This window comes from Acomys minous (genome assembly GCF_964271855.1).
Source record: "Acomys minous genome assembly, chromosome: 3".
NCBI lineage: Eukaryota > Metazoa > Chordata > Mammalia > Rodentia > Muridae > Acomys > Acomys minous.
The window spans coordinates 9,692,450-9,714,724 of NC_140485.1; the positions used below are offsets into that span (position 1 = coordinate 9,692,450).

Consider the following 22,275-nt stretch of genomic DNA (forward strand, 5'->3'; position numbering starts at 1 on the left):
ACTGTTCTGAGGGATTCTTCCAGACATTGAACTGGCGACCTTCATGTCATCCTGAACCTTTTCCACCAGAGGAGACCTAAGCCGGTTTCTGATCCCTTTCAGTTTTGTAGCTAAACTAGATGGTTTTTTGAAGGTTCCTTCTACTACAAGTTCTGTCTCTTCTGTGGAAACTTGAGTTTTAACTTTCATAGGTATCTTAGTCTTTCCATTGCTGTGATAAAACACCGTGACCAAAAGCTACTTGGGGAGAAAAGTCGTTTTTATGAGCTTACAGTTCCACATCACACCCCATCATTGGAGGAGCCTGGATATAGGAGCTAAAGCAGAGGCCATAGCAGAGTGTTGCTTACTTACTGTCTTGCTTGTCATGGCTTGCTCTGCCTGCTTCTTATAGTACACAGGACCATGCCCAGCGGTGGCACCCCATGGAGAGCTGGGCCCTCCCACATCAGTCATCAATCAAGAAAGTGTCCTACAGACCTCCTACAAGCCAATCCTGTGGATGCATTTTTTCAAATTAATATTCCTTCTTCCTAGATAACTGTAGCTTGTGTTAATTTGACATAAAAACTAGCCAGTATACTAGGTCTGTAAGAGAAATAATAGCTGCTTGTCTAATTTTCTTCCCCAAATATCTGCCCTTTTTTCCCACTTTAACATTTTGGGTCATCTTTATCCCCTTTCCTTTTCCACCAGACATTCCTTGGGATTTGAGGAGGGAGTGGAGATAAATACCTGTATTTAATCTACTAAATTTAACTAGAAGGTTCCAAATCCAATTTGGTTGGTCTTATTTTTACTACTTTCTTTGATAGTTGTTGGGTTAATTTTGCATTTGTTCTCCACGTGCTCACTTGCTATGCCAGATGTTCAAGAAGATGTCCTTGGGGAAGAAAAACGAGGGCCTTTAAAATGGAATGCTCTTGAAATGCTCACAGTGGTTCAGTGTGTGTGCGATCTCAAGGAGGCTGGGCTGTTTCTAACCACCAGACTAGCATAATAGACATTCAGCTTCACCCTTATTTGTGTAAACCATCAGGAGCATTTTAAAATGTTTGTAATAAACTTTGTGGCTTATTGTTTAAAATTGAGTTTAAGGTAGTAAATCAAAGCTTTTGGTGGTGCGCCTCTGGCAGCAGGGAAAGCCTTGTGCAGGATCCCCAGGAGTTGATCAAAGGGTTATGCTGAGCATTCTTGTGTGTGTGGTTGTTTTGGTCCTTTAATCTGGTGGTGTTTCAGTTCCATTCCAACTACACCACTGCACATGCTCTCCTCGGCTCATGTCCTCTTGGCAGTATCTAGCACTGCCTTTGCCAAATGGCTCCTGTTCAGGCAAAAGATTGCCTTTGCCGTCAAGTGTATATGAGGTATGAACAATGATTGTCAGAAACTGGGCATCTTTCAAGTTCTTATTTGTGCCACATTTTTCTTCTAGTAATCAAGTGGAAATTGAAAGTGAAAAAAGAAAATTCACTGAAAGTGACTGCCAGTCTTTTCTGCCCAGGTTCACCTTTCCTTGCCAGTGAAGATGGTGTGCTTGGTGGAGTGATCGTCCTCCGGTCCTGCAGGTGCTCTTCAGAGCCTGACTCCTCCCAAGATAAACAGACACTTCTAGGTAAGTGGAGCATCTGTAAAGTTTCTTTTTTTTCCAGCACCCCCCCCCCCCCCCCTACAAGAGGTCAAATGACTGATGTGCTTTAAGTCAGTAATTTATGCTAGTGATATCTATCACTATCCCACTGCCCTCATTTTTTTGTAGATAAATTTATGAAAAGTCACTGTTTATTTTGAGGCTGCTTAAAGCATATTTTTAATTAGTTAATTATCCCAATAGCAGTTTCTCCTCCTCCTTGTTTTCTCTTCAGAAAAGGGAGGCCTCCCATGCATATCAGCCATTTCTGGTATATCGCGTTGCAGTAGGACTAGGCACATCCTCTCCTGTTAGGGCTAGATGAGGCTTCCTAGTAGGGGGAAAGGGTGACAAGGCAGGCAGCAGAGTCAGAGACAGCTCTGCTCCCACTGTTAAGAGTTCTACAAGCCACCTAACGCTAACACATGTGCAGAGGGCCGAGGTCAGCCCCATGTGAGCTCCCTGGTTGGCAGGTCAGGCTCTGTGAGCCCCTTTAGACCCAGATCAGTTGATTCTGTAGGTTTTCTTCTGGTATCCTTGATCCCTCTGGCTCTTAGAGTCTTTCTTCCCCCTCTTTTGCGCCATTTCCCAAGCTCTGCCTAATGTTGGGCTGGGGGTCTCTTGTGTCTGTTTCCATCTGTTGCTGGGTAAAGCTGCTCTGATGACAGTTATGCTAGGCTCCTATCTGCAAGTAGAGCAGAATATCATTAGTAGTGTGAGGGGAGGGCTCCCTGTCATGGCATGGGTCTCAAGCTGGACCAGTCATTGGTTGGCCATTGCTTTAATTTCTGCACCATCTTGCAGGCCAGACAAATTGTAGGTTGAAGGCTTTGTGGCTGGGTTGGTGTTCTATTTCCTCCATTGGTAGTCTTGCCAGGTTACAGGATGGCTGATTCAGGTTCCAATTCCCCATACCTAGGAGTCTTGCTAGAGTCACTTTCATAGATTCCTGGGATTTTCAGCTCTAAGTTTCTAGCTTATCCCAGAGATGCTCCTCCTAACCCTGTTCCAGTCATCTGCCTCAGTATTCTCTCCCCCTGTCCTCTCCCTACCTGAGTCCTTCTGGTCCAGTTTCTATCCCCACCCCTGTACAGTCCGCTCCCTGCATCCACCCACAATGTATAACCTATTTATCCTTCTCAGTGAGACTCAACCACAACACACACACACACACACACACACACACACACACACACACACACCCCACAACACACACTCCTATACCTTGAGCCCTCCTGTTACTTAGCTTCTTTGGGTCTGTGGACTGTAGCATGATTGTCCTGTACTTTATGCTTAATATCTACTTATAAGTGAGTACATAGCATGTTTATGTTTCTGGGTTATCTCACTTAGGATGATCTTTTCTAGTTTCATCCACTTGCTGGAAAATTTCATGATGTCATTGTTTTTAGTAGTTGAGTAGTATTCCATTGTGTAAATGCACCACAATTTATTTATCCCTTTTTTGGTTGAGGAGCATCTAGTTTGTTTCTAGTTTCTGGCTAATACAAATAAAGCTGCCATGAACATAGTTAAGCAAGTGTCCCATCTCGTAATCTGAACATCCTGAATTAAAGCATATTTTTAAGTGTACTTCAGTAAAGTCTTACATCATGTCTACTCTCCTGACTTGCTTCATGGAGCATCAAAGATGATCCGGTACAGTACATTTAATAACATAGAAATAGAGTTCTTCCTGTTCCTCTTCCTGTAAAGAAATTAGACTATATGAAGAGCTACTGGCCTAGAGCTTAGTCCTGGTTTGCTGGCTTGTTATTTTGCTACCCTTGCATTTCACCATTCTGTCCTCTGCCACTTCCTCATCTGCCTCACTTTCCTCATAAAACTGTTCTGAAGAAGGGTCAGCGAGTGCTTTGCAGATTACACCTGCAGGGATGAAGCCACCCTACCTCCCATTAGTCAAGTCACAGACAGAGTGGTGGGGTTGCATTGGCCCATAGGCTGTTTTTTACTCATCTATTAGATGATCATAAATATCTGTGTAGCAGAGACGCTAGGTATGTCTTTTTAATTAAAGTATGCACATACCCATAAAACACCAATTATAACTGCACTTTCTTGATAAATTATTCCCTCATGAGTCTATCTTATGTAACCTCTACCGAGGTTTAAAGGTCGCACCTTATTGCCACCCCAAAGGCCGCTGTGATCCCTCCTAGTCTATGTCTTCAGAGTGATCCATAGTCCTGGCCTCTAACACCAGAATTAATTGTTTCTAGTTTTATATAACTTAAGTACTATTGTATCTGGCCTGCAGTAAACTCTGGCCCTGGTTTGTCTAAAGGACTTTAGTAGCAAAGTTTTTAGTTCCCATCAGTGCATCTTAGCCCACTTCTTTGGGACCCTCTGGGACAGATGCCACTAGTACTGTGAACTTCTTTTGTTTTGTCTTGTTTTCTGACAGAGGGTTTCTCTGAGTAGCCTTGGCTGTCCTAGAACTCACCATGTAGACCAGGCTGGCCTTAAACTCAGATTGCCTGCCTCCTGAGTGCTAGGATTAAAGGCATGCACCACCACCACTCAGCATATGGAGTGTGGTCTTTAACCACTTTCCCCGTTTTTACACTCTTCCTTCCCCAGCTTTCCCCAGTTCAGACTTCCCTTGTCCCCACATCCAGATTATTATCCATTTTCTCTGTAACATACCTGCAGCTGGGGTGACAACCTTACTGTAGACTGAAGCCTGGGCTGCCTAGGTTGATTTGAAAAGAAGCAGTGGCCTAAAGCATAAAGGACAAAGATAAAAATGAGGCCAGGAGAACTACACCAATCCTAGGATGAGAGCAGCCTAAATCAGAGTGCCGTAAGTGTTTGTGATTAATGTACTGCATGTATAAATGGAAGAGTGAATATCTTTCTACATGTGCTGCAGTAAGACCAGATACAGTATTTCCATGGTCTCTACTATTTATATCATTACTTTTTTTTGTAGCCCAGGCTGGCTTCGAATTCCCTGTCGTGTGTCTCAGCTTTTCCACTGCTGGAATAACATTCATATTGCACCATGTCTGGCTTTACTTTTGATGGAGATTTAATTGTACAGGTGACTAGTGTATGATGTGATGTTTCAGCTTATCTATGCATTGTATAATGATCAATCTGGCCAACTGGCACATCTGTCACTTAAGCTTATTATTTTTTTGTTCACAGAACATCTGAAATATTGTCTTAATAAATATTAATTAAGACATTTTAAATCAATACCTTTAAATATGCAATAGATTATGGGTAGCAATATTCACTCAGCTGGGCAACAGAAATTATTCTGCCACCTGACTGCAGCCCATGTCCCTGTTCCCTGACCATGCTCCCCTCCCCAGACCCAGGAATCACGTGAACCACTCCCAGTTTCTATGGAATCAGCCCTTTCAGATTCTTCATATGTCATGCTCACTACTTTTACTCTTTTATTGAGCGTGCACGCGCACACACCTCTGATTACTTTTGGATCTGTAGGATGGGTTCCCTAATGAAAAGGGTTCTCATCCACTCCCTAAACTGGCCCTGTATCATTTTCAACTTACCCTTCATTACCTTACTCATCTCCAGTGTCCCAAATCCTCATTTTTTCAGTAGCATTTCCAAGTGCCCCCTCCCAACCCCCAGTAGCTTGCCTTCTCTATTAGATTTTTCTTGGAAATGCTCCGTCCTGGTAACCTATTTTTAATGTCGTGTTCAAATGTGAATTCTCTGGAATAGTTTTCTCCAAGAGATTTGTTCCTTCCTTGTTCTCTGCTACTCTCATGCACTTGACATTCTTGTGACATTTAGCAGGAAACTCCCAGTCAGATACTAACTGCTTTCCTCTTTTTCTAGAGTGGAAATTCCTTTTGTCCCTCCCCATGCCAGTTACTTGAGAGGATAAATCACAGGTCATTGAGAACCCGAGAAGGGGTAGGGATTTGACATATCTTTCTATGCATTAGAGCTTCTTCCTTCTGTAAAGCATTCCACATATTATCAGCAAGTGAGGGCAGGCACTGTGTCATTGAAGTTTGTCCCCATCTCCATAATAGGTTTCCAGTGATTTTTAGATAGATAAATATAAGTGCCAAATCTAGTTTTTGTATTGTCTTACCAGAACCCTCTCTTCCTACCCCTCACCCCTTTGTGTGTGTGTGCCTGTACATGGCTATGGTTACAGATGTGCATATGTGAAGACTAGAAAACAACGTTAGATGTCCTTGCTTTGCTCCTCGCCTGACAGAGTCTCTGTTGCTTTTCTTCGTACTGCTTCATTCTGCAGGTTAGCTGCCCACGACAGCGCCTCCAATGATGTCCCCAAGTAGAGGATTGACATCAGACCTGTGTCCTACTGCATCTAGCTTTATGTGGATTCTAGAAATAGAAATTCAGCAGCAAGCGCTTTACCCACTAAGCCATTTCTCTAGCCTTAGAACTAATTTTATTTTTAGTTGAATACTCTTCCAGAAAAATGAACTGTCACATAAAATATCCCCATATGTTCTAAAAAGCAAATAACATAGGTTGAAAATTTAGCTAATGAGTGTCCAGGAATAAGATTTAGTGATAGTTTAAATAGCTCCCAGAAGACAGCTTCTGTATTCACCCTTATATAGGACAGTGTGACCATGAACATGGTTTATAACATTTGCCTGCCACATCCCACTCCCCAGACCGAGAGATGCTGACGAAGCCCAGCCTAAAAACTGCACATTTAACACAAAGCAATTTTTTTTTTGTCCTTGGATGAAACAGCTGAAAAGAATTGATTCTTTTTTGTATGCTTTTAGAGGGCGAAAAAAGCCACTATGTTTTTACCTACTGTAGTATAAGTGCATGTTTTCCAGGTCTTATAGAAGTGCTTTCTTGAGGCTGCTGGAATTGTATGGTAGGAAATGTGCACACAGGGGCTGGCACAAGGGGTCATAAGGTAAAAGCACTGGCTGTTTTTCCAGAGATCTTGGGTTTGATAGCTAGCACCCACATGGTGGCTCAGTCCTCTTCTGTCCTCCCTGAGCAGCAGACATGCACATGGTACCCAGACACACATATAGGCAAAATACCCATGCACATTAAAATAAAATAAAAATTTTAAATGTGCAAGCAAAGGTACATCAAGCACTCCAGTGGAAACAGTGTGTTGCTAATTTAAGCTGTGATGGAGATAATTAGAATATATGCAAACATTTTCTGTAAGCAACAAACCCTGCTATGGGGAGGATTTCCTTCTTTGTATCCTATACCCCTGTCTTGATTGGAACCTATGAAATTGAAGATTTTCTCCCTTAAGTGGTCAGTAGGAGCGACGGGCCACTGTAAAACAGTCTCCATATACTTGAAGGGAATCTTAAGCAATCTAGAATAGATGCATAACGAGCGCAGAGTAAAAAGGTTTTCTGTTCAGTAGTGGCCTTTGGTTCAAGGCTCTGTTGTCGCCCTTCATGTTAGGCAGGACTTTAGGCCCACACTAACCCAGAGCCTGACCATTTCATGAGCACACATGGTGATCGTTACTTTGCCATTAAGCTAATCCCACTTTACTTAGAGAAGAACTCAGTTTCTTTCTACCTGGAAATGTGTTTATGTTGCTGATAATTAAGTTTTGAGTATGATAGGCTTCCATTTCTTTAGCCGCCCTTTATCCACCCCTTGTGTTTTTCATCTTTTACAGTGCAATGTTTCATATATGTTTTAAAGAAGGACATAATAAATTTGTGGGTTATAAAGGGTAATAATAAAATGAACACCTGTGGACCTGACGCCCAGCCCAAGAAATTGCCTATTACCCATATCTTTGAAACCCCCATGTGGGCCTCTCTGATCTTACAACCTTCTTTCCCTGAGCTTTTATTTCATGGTTACCTTTGGGCTTTCCTTAAACCCTTTTCATATTTCTATGTATCCAAATGGTATGCTGTTTGGTAGTGCTTGATTTTGAACTTTTATGGGAATTTCTTTGGTCTCTTTCATAGCTAACTGAAAGAATAATGAGTTCTTTTATCATTTTCAGCTTAATGCTATCAAATCAAACTGTTCTGCAGTTTCCAGTTAGAACTTCAGTGTGATGCCTCCCTCTGCCCTCCACATTTAGAGCACGCAGTGTTCTTTATTGAGTACTTTTTGTTATGTTGTTGCTTCTGTGGTTACCAAAACATGATGTTGTTTGAAAGGAAAAATATTAAATTGACTGGATGCTTCCTGGAACATTAAAGAGATAAAGAGTCATTTTACTGTAACTTAAAATTCCTTCAGACTTTTGGTTTTACTGACATTAAAATTTGGTGAGTCTATAAATGCATGTGTTCAAAGGCGCTTCCTTCTGGGGTGCCAACATCTCTTTTTATCATTACAGGGCACTGGCCTCTGTGAGCACCTACAACAAGGCACTTCTCGGAGGCACACATAACATGATGCTAACTGGCAAAGAGAAAGCAAATTCGCTTCTAGAACAGGAGAGGGAGGGCGGCCCTGTAGATTCTTGTCTGATGTTGGTGAATTGCCCAAAAAGTGGAATTAAAGCTTCCTTTTCCATAAGGGTCCTGTGAGCTCCCATGGTGGGAAGCTCATTTCCCTTGTCCCTCAGCAATGCTTTGGAGGTGTTTCATCTCCACTGCTGTCTTGAAAGATGGCTTGACATTTTAATTCATGTTTAAGGTCAGGAGAAAAAAACACAGTAGAGTAGCCGAGCTGTTCAGCAAATAAGCAGAGTATTTACACATCTTAGCAAATGAGAGCAGCATTGGCTTCGGTGCTCTCTGATTTGTACTTTTGTAAATATTTTTGATCTATTGTTTATAACAGGGCATTTCTTTCTTTAAATGTCACTAACACATTCGTTTAAAGCTAGAATAGACTTTTTTGTTGTAATTTTTCTGTTTTATGAGGCCTATAGTTTTAGCTATTGTTTAGCCAGAGGTTTTAACATTTCTTGTTAGATTTTGTTTTCTCTCTGAAAATATGAAGATTTCTGAGTTGAATGCTGGACATTTTGTATTTGCAGCAGCTCTTCTAAAAGTCAGTAAGCAATTTTGGCAAATTTTAGTCAGTTTGGTCCTGTTTAAAGAGTAATAAGTGTCACTGGAGCATGAGATAAATGCTGAAAGTAAAAGGAATTGTTGAATGAATAAAATCACATCTCAATAACTTAGCTTTACTGAATGGTTTTCTGTTTAGTAGAGATATCCAGACCTCAGCCAGTGACCCCTACTTCCAGCAGTTTCAAGTGTAATAAAAGAATAAACCAGGAAGAGAATTGAAATAAATGTCTTTAGGGCTTGTATTTCTGCTTGCTCCAGATAACTTACTTTTCAGTAAAGTAAGCAAGTGTCCTTTTCAGTCTTGAACAGAGCAGGATGAGCCCGGGAAGGAGAGAATGACTGTCTCCTCAGCCTAGTGTAAGAGGGGTTCTGTGGACCTGGCCTCTGTTGCTGCCTAGAAAACTTACTAGTGAAAGTTTAGCAGGAAGCATGCCAGCTCACCTACCTCAGGGGCATAGTAAGACACGCCCTGCATGATTCATACGGATTGTGTATCAAGACAGTAAGGCATTTTTGTATATTATTTTAAAAACCCTGAGCCACCTACTGGGTTAAGAAGTACTTAACACCCAGGAGCAGATAAGAGGAAGCTGTCATATTTACAGTTCCTCATTCTTCCCACTGAAAACTGAATTTTTCTTTATTCAATAAGTTACTTATGTAGTGTGCGAAGTATCCTGTAGTATGCCATCCCACCCAAGGAAGGCTAAGGAGCAGCAGCTGACTTGGCAACTGCCCAGCCAAGATGGTTCTGATTTTAGAGTTCTGTTTTCCTCCAAGAAACTCTGGGATGTAAGGCCAAGTGGAGAGGTTTTAAATGGTTGTGGGAGCCAGGGCAGCTGGGGACTGTTAACAACAATTGAGACAGACACACACACACACACACACAGTGAGTCAGAGTCATTGTGTGTCTGTGTCTGTGTCTGTCTGTCCGCCTCTGTGTGTCTGGGTCAGTATGTGTCTGAATGTCTATGTGTGTTTCTGTGTGTCTGTGTTTCTGTATTTTTAATTGGGTGGCCAAGTGCTTTGTTGTTTTTTTGTTGTTGTTGTTTGTTTAGAAAGAGAATTCATTTGTATTGAAATACATTGCTTTCAGCGTGGTAAGGACTGAAAAAGTACATACTTGAATGGGATAGCATGTGGATGATGGAGAAAGAGAAAGAGATGTCTTGGGAGAAACATCATGCAACGGGTAACTTGTAGCTCTAAGAGTAACCAGGGAAGGTGGTAACTGAAATGAGATGAGCAGGCCAAGCATTGCACTGGGACTTTGGGCTGGTTCCTACTCAGGGGCGGATGCATTTATTCAAAGCATCAAATAAATAGTTCCTTCCTAGTGTTCCTGTTCTGCCACTAACTTAACATTAAAAACTTGATTATTTACTCATGTATGCATATATGTGGGTTGTTGGATGTTCTGGAGTTGGAGTTACAGACAGTTGTGAGCTGTCTGATGTGGGTTCTGGGACTCGAACTTAGGATCTTTTTCAAGAACAGTATGTGCTTTTAACTTTGGAGCCATCTCTCCAGCCCTTCTTTTCTTTTTTCTTTTACTTTGGTAACATTTCTGTGTTTTTTCATTATTAATTAATTTACTTTACATCCCAGTCAAAGCTTCTCCTCCCTCTTCTCCTCCTCCCCTGTTTTCTTCTCTACCCCAACACTCCCTCCCTCTTTCCTCAGAGAGGAGACCTCACATGGATATCAACCTACCTTGGCATATCAAGTTGTAGTAGTACTAGGCCCATCTCCTACTGAAGCTAGTCCAGTTAGGGGAAAAGTATACATAGGCAGGCAATAGAGTCAGAGACAGCCTCTGCTCCTGGTGTTAGCAGTCCCACAAAAGAAACAAGCTGTGCATCTGTTCCATATGTGTAGGGGTCTAGGTCCATCCCATGCATGCTCTCTGGTTGGTGGTTCTGTCTTTGTGAAACCCCATAGGTGCAGGTTAGTTGATTCTGTAGGCTTTCTTGTGGCCTTTTTGCCTTCTTTGACTCTTTGACTCCTACCTTTCCCTCTTCCACAGGATTTCCTGAGCTCTGTGTAACATTTGCTGTGCGTCTCTGCATCTGTTTTCATTAGCTGCTGAGTGAAGCCTCTCAGAGGACAGTTATGTTAGGTTCCTGTCTGCAGGTATAGCCAAATTCATTAATAGTGTCAGGGGTGGGCTCTCTCATGGAATGGGTCTCAAGTTGGGCCAGTCATTTGGTTGGCCGTTCTCTCACTTTCTGATACCTCTTTAGTCTTGTACAACTTAGAGGCAGGAAAAATTGTGGGTTGAAGGTTTTGTGGCTGGGTGGAAGTCTTGCCTGGATGACTTGTTTCATGTTCCATATCCCCTATTGCTAGGAGTCTGAACGAGGGTCACCCTCATAGATAACTTGTCCTAGATTTCTAGCTTGTTCCAGAGATACACCTCCCTACTGATTGCAGTTTTCTTTCTTGTCATCCTCCCCACACTTGATCCTTCTTGCTCTCCTTCCTTCCCACTCATTCTCCCTTCAGCTTCCCTCCCTCCATTCAACATGGATGCCTATTTTATTTCCCCTTCTCAACGTGATTCAAGCATGCTCCCTTGGGGCCTCTTTGGTACTTAGCTCTTTGGGTCTGTGGTTTATAGCATTGCTATCCTGTACTTTGTGGCTAATATCCATTATAAGTGAGTATATACCATGTTTGCCTTTCTGGGTCTGGGTTACCTCACACAAGATAATCTTCTAAAAGTTCCATGCACTTGCCTGCAAATTTCATGATGTCATTGTTTTTAATGGCTGAATAGTATTCCATTGTGTAAATGGACTGTATTTCTTTATCCATTCTTCAGTTGAGGGACATCTACATTGTTTCCAGATTCTGACTATTGTGAATAAAGCTGCTATGAACAGAGTCCCCCACTTCTTCTGTCAGATTTAGTGCATCTAGATTGTTTCCAAAGAGGCTGCTTCCATTGTATTTTTTTATTTAAAGAACCAATATTTTATTTTTTAAATACTTTTATTTTATTACACATGTATAAAACAAACTAGATACAGCAGGGTGAACTATGTGACAATCATGAAAAAAATGAGTTCTATATATGTTACATTCATGGTGACTTGGCCATCTGTATTCATCTCGTTTGAAGTAAGTGTTTTCCCTGTCTTGTTGGGTCTAAATTTCCAAGTGACATTCAATATCTGTCCTATCTCAGCTCTAATAGCTTAACTTCTTTATCTTGATCTAAAACGATCTTGTCCCCTAACCAGATAAACTTGGTTATAAAACTATACTATCTTGTCTTCGATGCCCCTCAGAGACTTGAGAAGGAATAAAACTTAAATTCCTGAGTGAACCAGCAGTGTGAGTTAGCAGCTTCCAAAATGGACAAATTGACTTAAGACAGTTTACTGCCTGACTTGGCAGAGCAGCCATTGACTCTGCCTGCACCTAAGTTGCCCATTTTTAGGCAGATTCTGTTAGTGGCAGGAACTAGGACATTTTGCCCAGTGGCTATTTTGCCACCTTTGAAGCAATGTCCATAAGGAGGCTCTTTGATGCTGATCATCTTCTTTGAGGTTGGCTGGGTGTTGTCAGGAGTTAACTTGTCTTGTTGTCCAAGAAATTTAGGATTGTGAGAACAACTTTAAATGCCAAAATATGTGTGTCTCTGAGGCTTTTGAAGACCTTATTCAAGTATTTTACCTCATATATTAATAGAGTCATATCTGTCTGTTAGACTTAGGGTATATATTCTTGTGTTAAAATCTGCCAAGTATTTGACATGCCCATGTTTTGTATCAATATACTAAACTCTATAGCAATGACTTAGACATATCCTTCATTATAAGTAACAATTAAGGCCTTGAGTTAAGGAGTAGATTCAACCATCTAGCTTTTGTTCTATCCTCCCTCTGTGTTCCTAAATCTCCCTTTCTTTCTTTTTGGCTCCCATCTCCTTGCCTACTTATGCAAGATAAAGGCAAAGAGAGACGTTCCTGTGTTTCCCCTAATTTTTCCTCTGTATAAGACCTATAATGACTTATGACCACCAATGGCACCACCCACAATGGGATGCCACCACCAAATCATTGAGAAAATGCTTTACAGCCAGATCTGATGGAGGCATTTTCTCAGTTGAGGTCCCCTCTTTTCACGTAACTCTAGTTTGTGTGTCAAGTTGACATAAGAATAACCAGCACAGTGAGCAATATTTGTGTTTTTTTTCCTGGCTTTTTTTTGTTGTTGTTGTTAATTTTGATTAGCCCTTCCCTCAGCCTTTACTTGTCCCTCCATCTTTCCACGCCCGCCCATGTAAATCGCTGTACCTCCAGTATGCCCCATTTTGTACCAGTGCATTCTACTACTCTACATCCACTCCTTAGAAAATCCTTTCTCCCTTGTAGCGGGTCACTTTCTAGTGGTCTCCAGACACTTATTTCCATATACGTGCACATATATTCAAGGTAGAAGGTTGATCCATAGATTAAAGAGAATGTGTGATATTAGTTTTTTCAAGCTTGAATTACTTTGCTTAATGGACTTTCCAGTTCCATCCACTTCCCCACGGATTTCATTTTATTTTACAGCTGAATAAAATTCTATTATGTATCTATACACATTTTCATTTTTCATTGATCAGTTGATAGACATTTAAGCAGAATGAATTTCCTTAATATTGTGAATAGAACAATAATAAACATTGACTTCATTGACTTCCAAATATAACTGTGGATATTGAAGAGCTAGCCTATCGTCATAGTAGGCTTAAAAGTCATCTTGTATTAAATGCAAACTAGGTTCATTCCTGTTTATGGTTAAACTTCTGCTTCTTATGGACTGGGCTATGCCCCACCTGTAACCTTAACTACAAATAATTCTATAATGCCTTTTCCAGGAATTGCAATCGTGTTTTTGTTTTAAGATAATTATAACCAGCTTACAACCTTTGTTTCGAAATGTAACATGACCACCTATAGGTCATGTTTGTTCTTTGTTATGTCCACCTTGCAACCAACCATACTTTGTTTCAGGAGGTTGTAGGACTAACTTGGTATGATGTTCTACCCCTGCAAATCCTGCCTATTTTGCCCACCAAATCCCCCATTTGGAAACTCCCTATTCCTGAGCTATAAAAAGCCTTGTCTTCCTCACATCCAGTGCTGATTTTTTGAACCCCAAGGCAGCCTATATACATGAGTAAGAAAGCTTTTTTTTAATTAATTGCTTTCTTTATTAATTTGGGCATGATTATTTGAGTCAGTAGCATCTCTCTTCCCATCTTTGGAGTTAACAATGTATGTCCAGAAGTGGTCTAGCTGAGTTATATAGAGGGACAAAAAGAGTTGGGGACATAGTCTAATCATAGAGAGCTTGCCTGCTGTGCCCTAGGTTTAGTTTCATTGTGTGTGTCTATATATTTTTAGTGGGGCCATGAGAAAGTTCTCATTTTACTTCTTTTCAGAAATATCCATCCTGATTTTTCATATAGTGGCTACACCAGTTTATACTCTTCTCATTAGGAGGGAATGAGGAGGCCTCTTTCTCACATGTGTCCATAATTTGTTATCAGTTGAAGCCATACTGACTGGGGTAAGATAGAATCTCCAAGTAACTTTAATTTGCATTTCTCTAGTGACTAATTATATTGAATTAAAAATAATTTTATTAATTCTTCCAGAATTTTATATAATGAATTCCTTCTCCCTCGGCAGATCCATCTTTCTACTTTCACTTTGATACACTTCCAATTTCAAGTTTTCTTCCTTTTTAAAAATTTTGTTTAAACACATCAAGTCTAGTTTTTGTTGTCCAAGTACTCTTTTTAGGAAATATTGAATGTTGAGTCTTTAAAATAATTTATTTAATTTTATTTTATGTGCATTGGTACAAGGGTGTCAGATCCCTTGGAATTGGAGTTACAGATAGTTGTGAGCTACCATGTGGGCACTGGGAATTGAACTAGGTCCTTTGGAAGAACAGACAGTGCTCTTAGCAACTGAGCCATTTCTTCAGCCCCTGTCCAACTACTTTTGTGAGTGGGGTGTGCTCTGGAGTGTGTTCTACCTACCAGGGACCACAGCATTAAGTAAACTAGACTATCTCTCTCCCAGCAGCTATTCATTGGAGCACTTGTGCCAACAGCTCTTCACATAGTAGTGAGATTTCGTGTCCACACATTTCTCTATGCATAAAGACTTCAGACTAAAATTTTTTGTTTGGTCTGAGCTTGACAGGTGTGACAGTTGCTGAGTTCATATGTACGACTGCCTTGTTGTGTCAGAAAAACACCATTCCCTTTGTGTTACCCATCACCCCTTCCTCTTTACTGTCTTTGTCACCATGCTTCCTTGGAGATCCTTGAGCCTTGTAGGGAGGGAATAGGTACTTCCATTTGGTGCTGAGCACTTTACCGCCTCTTACCCTCTTCACATTGGCTGGCTGAGAGCCTCTATATTTATTACCGTGTCCTGTAAGGAGAATCTTCAGTGGTAAAGGTTGAAAGATAAACTGATCTATGAGTATAGCAATATTTCTTTAAGAGTTGTCCAGTTAGTAAAATAATACCATTGAGTTCTCCCCTAGGGCATATGACTTACATAGCCATAGATTCTTTGCTCCATAAACATTGCCAGTTACATGTTCTATCTAATAGAGTGGGCCTTCGGTCTAATCCGAATGTGGCTGATTATCTCCATAATAATAGCACCATATTAGAGTAGTATGTATATCTTGCCAGGCTAGTCATGATTGTAGATTATCAGGGTTCATAGCTAGGTGAGAATGATGATTACTTTTCTTCTCCACTGGTATGAATAGCACCTTCCAGCACTTCAAAACCTAGACAATAGGGTTGAAGCTTCCGGGTGAGTACTACCATGATTTCCCCATGTTCTGTGAGTCCAGTTGATGTGGTGTCTCCACATGTCTTACTGTGAAGTTTCCTGAAAAACAGTTTCCTGAAAGTGTTTTCAGTTCTAAGAGTCTTCTGGTGGAATCTTTAGGGTCTCTTATTTATGGAATCATGTCATCTGCAAATAACAGCACTTAGTCTTTTTCCTTTCCTATTTAGAATCCTTTTATTTGCTTATCTTATTGCTTTGGCTAATACTTCAAGTACTATATTGAGCATGAGTGCAGAGAGTAGAAAGCCTTGTCTTGTTCCTGTTCTTAGTAAAAATACTTTGACTTGTTCTCAATTTATTGTGATGTTGACTATAGATTTGTCATAGCCTCTATTATTGGTAATCACTGAAGAAAAACCAGTTTCACCTTTTTGAGCCAAATTTGAAGCAACCTTATTTATACTGACCAAGATGGACTTTGGAGGGGCAGTTAGAGTGCCAGGTTTGGGTTTCTGTTTGTGGACTAGGCCTTTTTGAAGGTCCAATTCTTCTTTGAAAGTCCAGTAGAGTGTGTATGTGATCAATCACATTGTTTGTTATAGATCTGCTTAAATTCTTTATCTTACAAATCAATGCGTGGGGGCACATGACTTTAATCCCAGCACTAGGGGACAGAGGTGGGTAGATCTCTGAGTTTGAGGACATCCAAGGCTACACAGAGAAACCCTATCACACACAAAAAAGAAACAACAACAACAAAAAAAATTATTTATCTCACATTGGTTTAACTTTGGTTGGTTCTAGGCATCCAGAAATTCATCCATTTTACCTTTTCTGAGTTAGTGGTATATAAGTTTTAAAGGAATGTAACTTTTTGAATTTCTTTTTTTTAAAGATTTATTTATTATGTATACAGTGTTTTGCTTGTATGTATGTCTGCACATCAGAAGAAGAGGGTACCAGATCTCATTATGGATGGTTAGGAGCCACCATGTGGTTGCTGGGAATTGAACTCAGGGCCTTTGGAAGAGCAGGCAGTGCTCTTAACCTCTGAGCCATCTCTCCTGCCCAATTTTCTGATTTTCATTGGTAATTATTGTAATGTCTCCCTTTTCACCTCCAGTTTTATTAACTTAGTTCCATTTTTTTCCTTTTGCTTAAGAGCTTGACAATCTTCTTAGTCTTTTGAAAGAACCAGTTCTTAATTTCATTGATTCTTTGTGTTGTTTTCTTTAATTTCTATTTCATTAATTTCTACCCTGGTCTCAATTGTGTTTTGTGTCTACTGTTTTTAAGATTGGCTTGTTCTTGTTTTTCCAAGGCCATTAAGTTACTTATTTTAGACATCTATGCTTTCTTTAATGTGAATACTTACAGCTATAAGCTTACTTTTAAAAAGTGCTTTCCTTAAGCCAGAAAGGGTGGTGCATGCTGGTAATCCCAGCACTCATGGAGGCAGAAGCCAGCAGATCTTTGTGAATTTAAGGCCAGTCTGCTTTACAAAGGGAGTCCAGGACAGCCAAGGTTGCACAGAGAAACCCTGTTTGGAAACACCCCAACATAGCTCTCCAAAAAGTGCTTTCCTTGCATTCCATAGGATTTGGTATCTTATTTTTATTCAAGTATAGGAATTTTTTGTTTCTTTAGTATCTATTCAGCATTGAACAATAATAAGCTTTTAATCTCTATGAATTTGTTGCATTTATTTTTTATTTTTTAAATTTTTACATATGCATGCATATTATTACACATATACAATAAACTACCTATAGCAAAAAGAACCACACCACAATCAAGAATTATATAAATGTTACATTCATAGTGTTTTGGCTATTGGTATTTGGCAGCTTTGAAGAAAACATCTTTCCTATCTTGGTACATCTAAAATTCTGAATGTAAATCAGTATCTATCATATCTCATTATTATCAACTTAAAACATCTATCTAGACCTAAAAACATCTTAACCCCTGAACAACTAAGCTTAATTGTAAAACTAAACTATCTATCTGGTCTTCTACCCCATCAGAGACTTGAGAAGGAATAAAACTGATTACCTGAGTAGACCGGGAGTCCAGGTTAGGTGACTGTTCAGGTAGCAAATTGTCTCTGTCATCTTCTCATTTGGAATTTTGGTGTTCCTGAAACAGGTTTTCTTGATGTTGGTTTCTAGCTGTTCTGTTATACTCTGATAGAATATAGGAAGGTTATTTAGTTTTCCTGGTTTTGGTGAAACTTGCTTTGTTTCCTGTCACGTTATTTCTTTTAGCGAATGCTCAGTAGGTAAGATATTTTGTTGTTGTTCTGTTTGTTTTTGAGGTTATATTTTAATTACAGCATTTCTCCCTTCTTTATTCTCTAGACCCTTGCATGTACTTCTCCTCACTCTACTCTCTTCATCAATCACTATTTATGCGTAATGTATTTGTATATAGGTATATTCACAAGTGTGATCTGTTACTTTTATACGGTGTTACTTGTGTGTGTATTTGCAGGTCTGGCTGGCTCTGGACAGCCAGTTGATAAGCTCTTCCCTGCAGGCAGGGCCACCTCTCCCTCTTACAGCTTCACTCGGTTGCCTGTCGCTCTTAGTGCAGGCTTGAGGCTTTGCGGCTTTTCTCTGTGAAGGCTGGCGTGTGCGTTAGTATCATTGTTCAGCTCACGTTTGGGTGATCATTCTGCTGTCTTCAGAGTGTAGGTTCTGATGTTACTAGGAGACAGCATCTCTCAGGAAAGACCCTGATCCTCTGGCATTCACAATTTTTCCGTCCCCTGCTCTGTAGTGTTCTCTGGGCCTGTGATGTGGGAGTGTTTTGTAGATGCATCCATTGGGACTGGGCTTCACAACTTTGCATACTGGTTGCTTGAGTGTCCAGCTGCTGCAAAGAGAAGACAGTCTCCTTCATAAGGGCGAGGTACGCTTATCTGAAGGTATAAGGACTAATGTTGATATGTTTTTGCTGGTTTAGTAGCTATTACTCTCGTGACTATGCCTTTACATGTGACAGCGCATTTCTCTCTTGCAGCTCTCAATATAGAGGGGGGAAAGGAAGGATAAAATGATGTAATCATATAATCTCAACAAAATAAAAGAAACAGCTGGGCATGGTGGCACATGCCGTTAACCCTGGCACTTGGGAGGTAGAGGTAGGCGGATGGCTGTGAGTTCAAGGATAGCCTGGTCTACAAAGCAAGTCCAGGACCACCAAGACTAACACAGAGAGACCCTGTCTTGTGTTGGGGGGAGTATCAGCTACTCAGAGAAAGAATAGGCAGGCTACCAAGATGAGACTTGACAGGCTGTGACCATATAGTGTGCAGGGGAGGTCCCCTTCGGTCACAGACCTAGGGGAGGGGAGTAGGGTGAACAAGGAAGGGAGGGAGGATACAAGTAAGGGGATAACAATTGAGATATAATCTGAATAAATCAATTAAATTAAAAAAATAATATGGTATAGGAAGGGTTTTTCATTTGTTTTTGTTTGTTTTTCAAGACGGTTGAAAAGTCTGTGTAGAATGTCCTGGACTTGATTTTTAGGCTAGGCTGGCCTCAAACTCATAGAGATCCATCTGCCCCTGCCTCCCTAAGTGCTGGGATTATAAGCATACACCACCATGCCTGGCTTGGAGTTTCATTTTTGCATTTCGTTTTCGGTAGTCTCCTCTTATTGAAAATGCAATCTTTTCCCATGGATTTGGAAACATTTATTCTATGATTATTTTGAAAATATTTTCTGTACCTTTCACATGAAATTTATTTTCTTTTGTGCTCTAATTTTTGGATTTGGTCTTTTTATAGTGTTGCAAAGCTCCGACATATTCATGTTTTATTTCTGTTTGTTTTTAAATATTACATTGTGCTTGATTGAACATACCAATTTGCCTTCTGTATCTCGAAGCACTAATATTCTGCTTTTCTGTGGTCTGTTCCTGTTGGTGAGCTTTTTCACTGATTTTTTTTAAAAATCTGAATTATCAAAAGTTTTATGCTAGCATAATTTCAGTTTAGTTTTTCTTCTTTGAGTTCCATTTCCAGTATCCCATTGCCTTCATTTTATTTAGCTGGTCATGTTCCTCTTAAGCCACTCTAACTGGTAGCCGTTACTCTGGGTTTGCTATGTTCAAGAAGAGACATATCTTGTTTTTTCATAGTACCCATACATTAGCATTGGGACATAAACAGCAGTTAATTATTGACTAAAAATTTAAATTTACTTAGATTATATTTATTCAGTCAAGTGTTTGCAATGTGTGTAAGGGTTTGTAGTGGGATGGAGATGCCATTGTCCTCCGATTGGTTCTTAGCACCCCAGGTTGCATTCCTCCTCTTCTCCTTTGAGTATAATACTGTGTGCAGCAGTGATAATTCAGGGAGTAGACCACTAACTGTTGTGTTTTGTCTGGATTTCTTGGCCTCCTTTCCCTTCCTTGGCTTGGAATGGTGTCTTGCTGTTTAGGAATGTCCTTAGCAGTGGGTAGTCCTTGCTATAGCTTAAGACAATAGATAACTGAATAATATTTCTCTCTCTCTCTCTCTCTCTCTCTCTCTCTCTCTCTCTCTCTCTCTGTGTGTGTGTGTGTGTGTGTGTGTGTGTCTGTCTGTCTGTCTGTCTGTCTTTGTCTTTGAGACAAACATATTTGCTAGTTTTTTTTTTAAACAAACTTATTACTTTGGCATTAAAAATTGGATGGAAAAGTAGTTTGGGAATTTGTCAGTTACAGTCTTGTTTTGTTGGTTCTGATAACTTTTTAATGTATAAAAATATACCCTAAGTATATGTGCCCATTGTGAGTAAGTAGGTGGTTTTTCTTGTACCTTCATAAGAATTGGCTGCATAGTCATGAAACCAGGAACATTTAAAAATATCAGATGATATTTATACCATAGTAAATCCTTCTCCTGACAGATAATTGAAAATATATGACAAGAAAACACTACCACAGATTTCAGTTGATTAAACTATCTTAATCTGAGTAGAGAGGATTATCAGGGTAATCAGAAATTGTAGGAATATTTTTTTTCACAAAAGAGATATTATTTTTCCCCTTCACATTTGTTAGCAGAATGACTTATCTCATAGATTGGTATTTTCAAACTGTATCATGTCATATAAGTGAATTATAAAGTTGGGGAGTCACAGCAGCACCTTTGATGCAGTGAGTAGCTGGTGAAGAGCTTTAAAGAGCTATTTTGTGAAATTTTAGTTATAAATTATGTACACTAATTGATATTATGTGGAATTTGTTGTTATTTTTGTTTTGGGGTTTTTGTTATTGTTTTTTGCCTTTTGGCTGGCTTTTGGTTTTTAGCAATTAGTTATGGTTTTAAAAATTCAAAGATTTGATATAGCTGTTTCATACAGCTATGTTGTGCTACTTTTGTAACATATTCTGTTATATAATGTACAGTCATTATTCATTCATCCACCTGCACTGAGTATCATTGTGAATATCTTATGTATATTAAAATGTACTAGAGACTAATTTCCTAGTGCTAAAATTTCTAGGTCAAGTGTGTGTGTGTGTGTGTGTGTGTGTGTGTGTGTGTGTGTGTGTGTTTGGAGACAGGGTTTCTTTATGTAGCCTTGGCTGTCTTAGACTCACTTTGTAGACCACTCTGGCCTTGAATTCACAGCAATCGGCCTGCCTCTGCTTCCTCAAATGTAATTTTTCTAAAATGTCAGTCACTATGTCTTAGTTCCATATTGTCAATTTGCCTACTTGCTGGATGTATTGTAACACCCAAATCAGTATTTTTAGTACCTTTACTGTCATGTGAGTTTCTTCTTAGATATCAGTAATAGGAAGAAATATTTGATAGTGTACATATTCTGAACACATGCAAATTAAGGAAGTCAATCAGTTAGAAATGGAAGGCCAAGAAAAGGTGGTATGGAAAGGGACAGTGAGAACAGAGTATATAAATGACATGATAAAGCCATTATTTTGTATGATAACATAAACTGTATACTAAAAATTAAAGAAAAATGTACCTCCCAAGCAGAGCACTACAGTTCTTCTAGCACTCTGCAGTCAAGGAGATGGCGGTGTCCTCCAGGGTGAATGTTCCTGGTGGAAACGTACTCTATAAAGCACGTGACACATGTTCTACCCTGAACACGAGTCCTGCATTGCACTGCACGATAAAACATCTTTTCATGCGTTTTACAGCTGTTTATATTCCTTATGCTTTTCTTTCTAAAATTGTCTTTTTATTGATTTGTAATGGATCTTTACATAGTGGGAAAGTAGCTCTTTGTTGTATGAATTGCAAATATTTCTTCAAAATCATCATTTTAATATATCCATATTTATACACACATGTATTTTATTGTATTTACATTAATTTGGGGTTCTTATGGCCATTGAATTGTGCCATAGTTTTTAAAGCTTTCTTTATAGAGTACTTAAAACATTTAAGAGCCGAGTTTAGTGTTTGTGTTTGGGGTAGTCTGGGCTCTGGTGTTTTTAAGGATTTTACTTTTTTAAATATATAAACATAATTATAGACATTTTATCTATACTGATTAAACATAGAACACAGACTTTGAGACCCAGGAGCCTATTTTAATTCTGTTTGTGTACTTCCTAAGGTGACCTAACTTGTGCTGTGTCCCATTTGTGGAGCCTTGGGTTTCCCTTCATGGAGTTGGTCGATAAATTCTGTGGAAAACATTGTCTGGCTAATGGTTGCCTCTCCTATTACTTTTTCCATGTCCTGTTTCCTTGATATCACCTACCAAGAAATAATCTATTTAATTGGTTCAGAGGCTTTCTCTAATCACATGTGATTATTCCTGAATT

The 22,275-nt window shown here is 39.7% G+C and overlaps 1 protein-coding gene across 11 annotated transcripts in view; it reads left to right on the top strand.

The window, feature by feature from the left end:
• The window catches only part of TASP1 (taspase 1), a 218,486-nt gene that overhangs the window by 164,745 nt on the left and 31,466 nt on the right, over nt 1-22,275 (top strand). For all 11 annotated transcript variants that reach the window (XR_014777659.1, XM_084774559.1, XM_084774564.1 and 8 more), the window contains one exon: nt 1,505-1,615. Coding sequence is in view for 10 of the 11 variants with exons in the window: in XM_084774559.1 (XP_084630685.1) it covers nt 1,505-1,615 (111 nt within the window). In the remaining variant the exon portion in view is untranslated. The remainder of the gene's footprint in view (nt 1-1,504; nt 1,616-22,275) is intronic.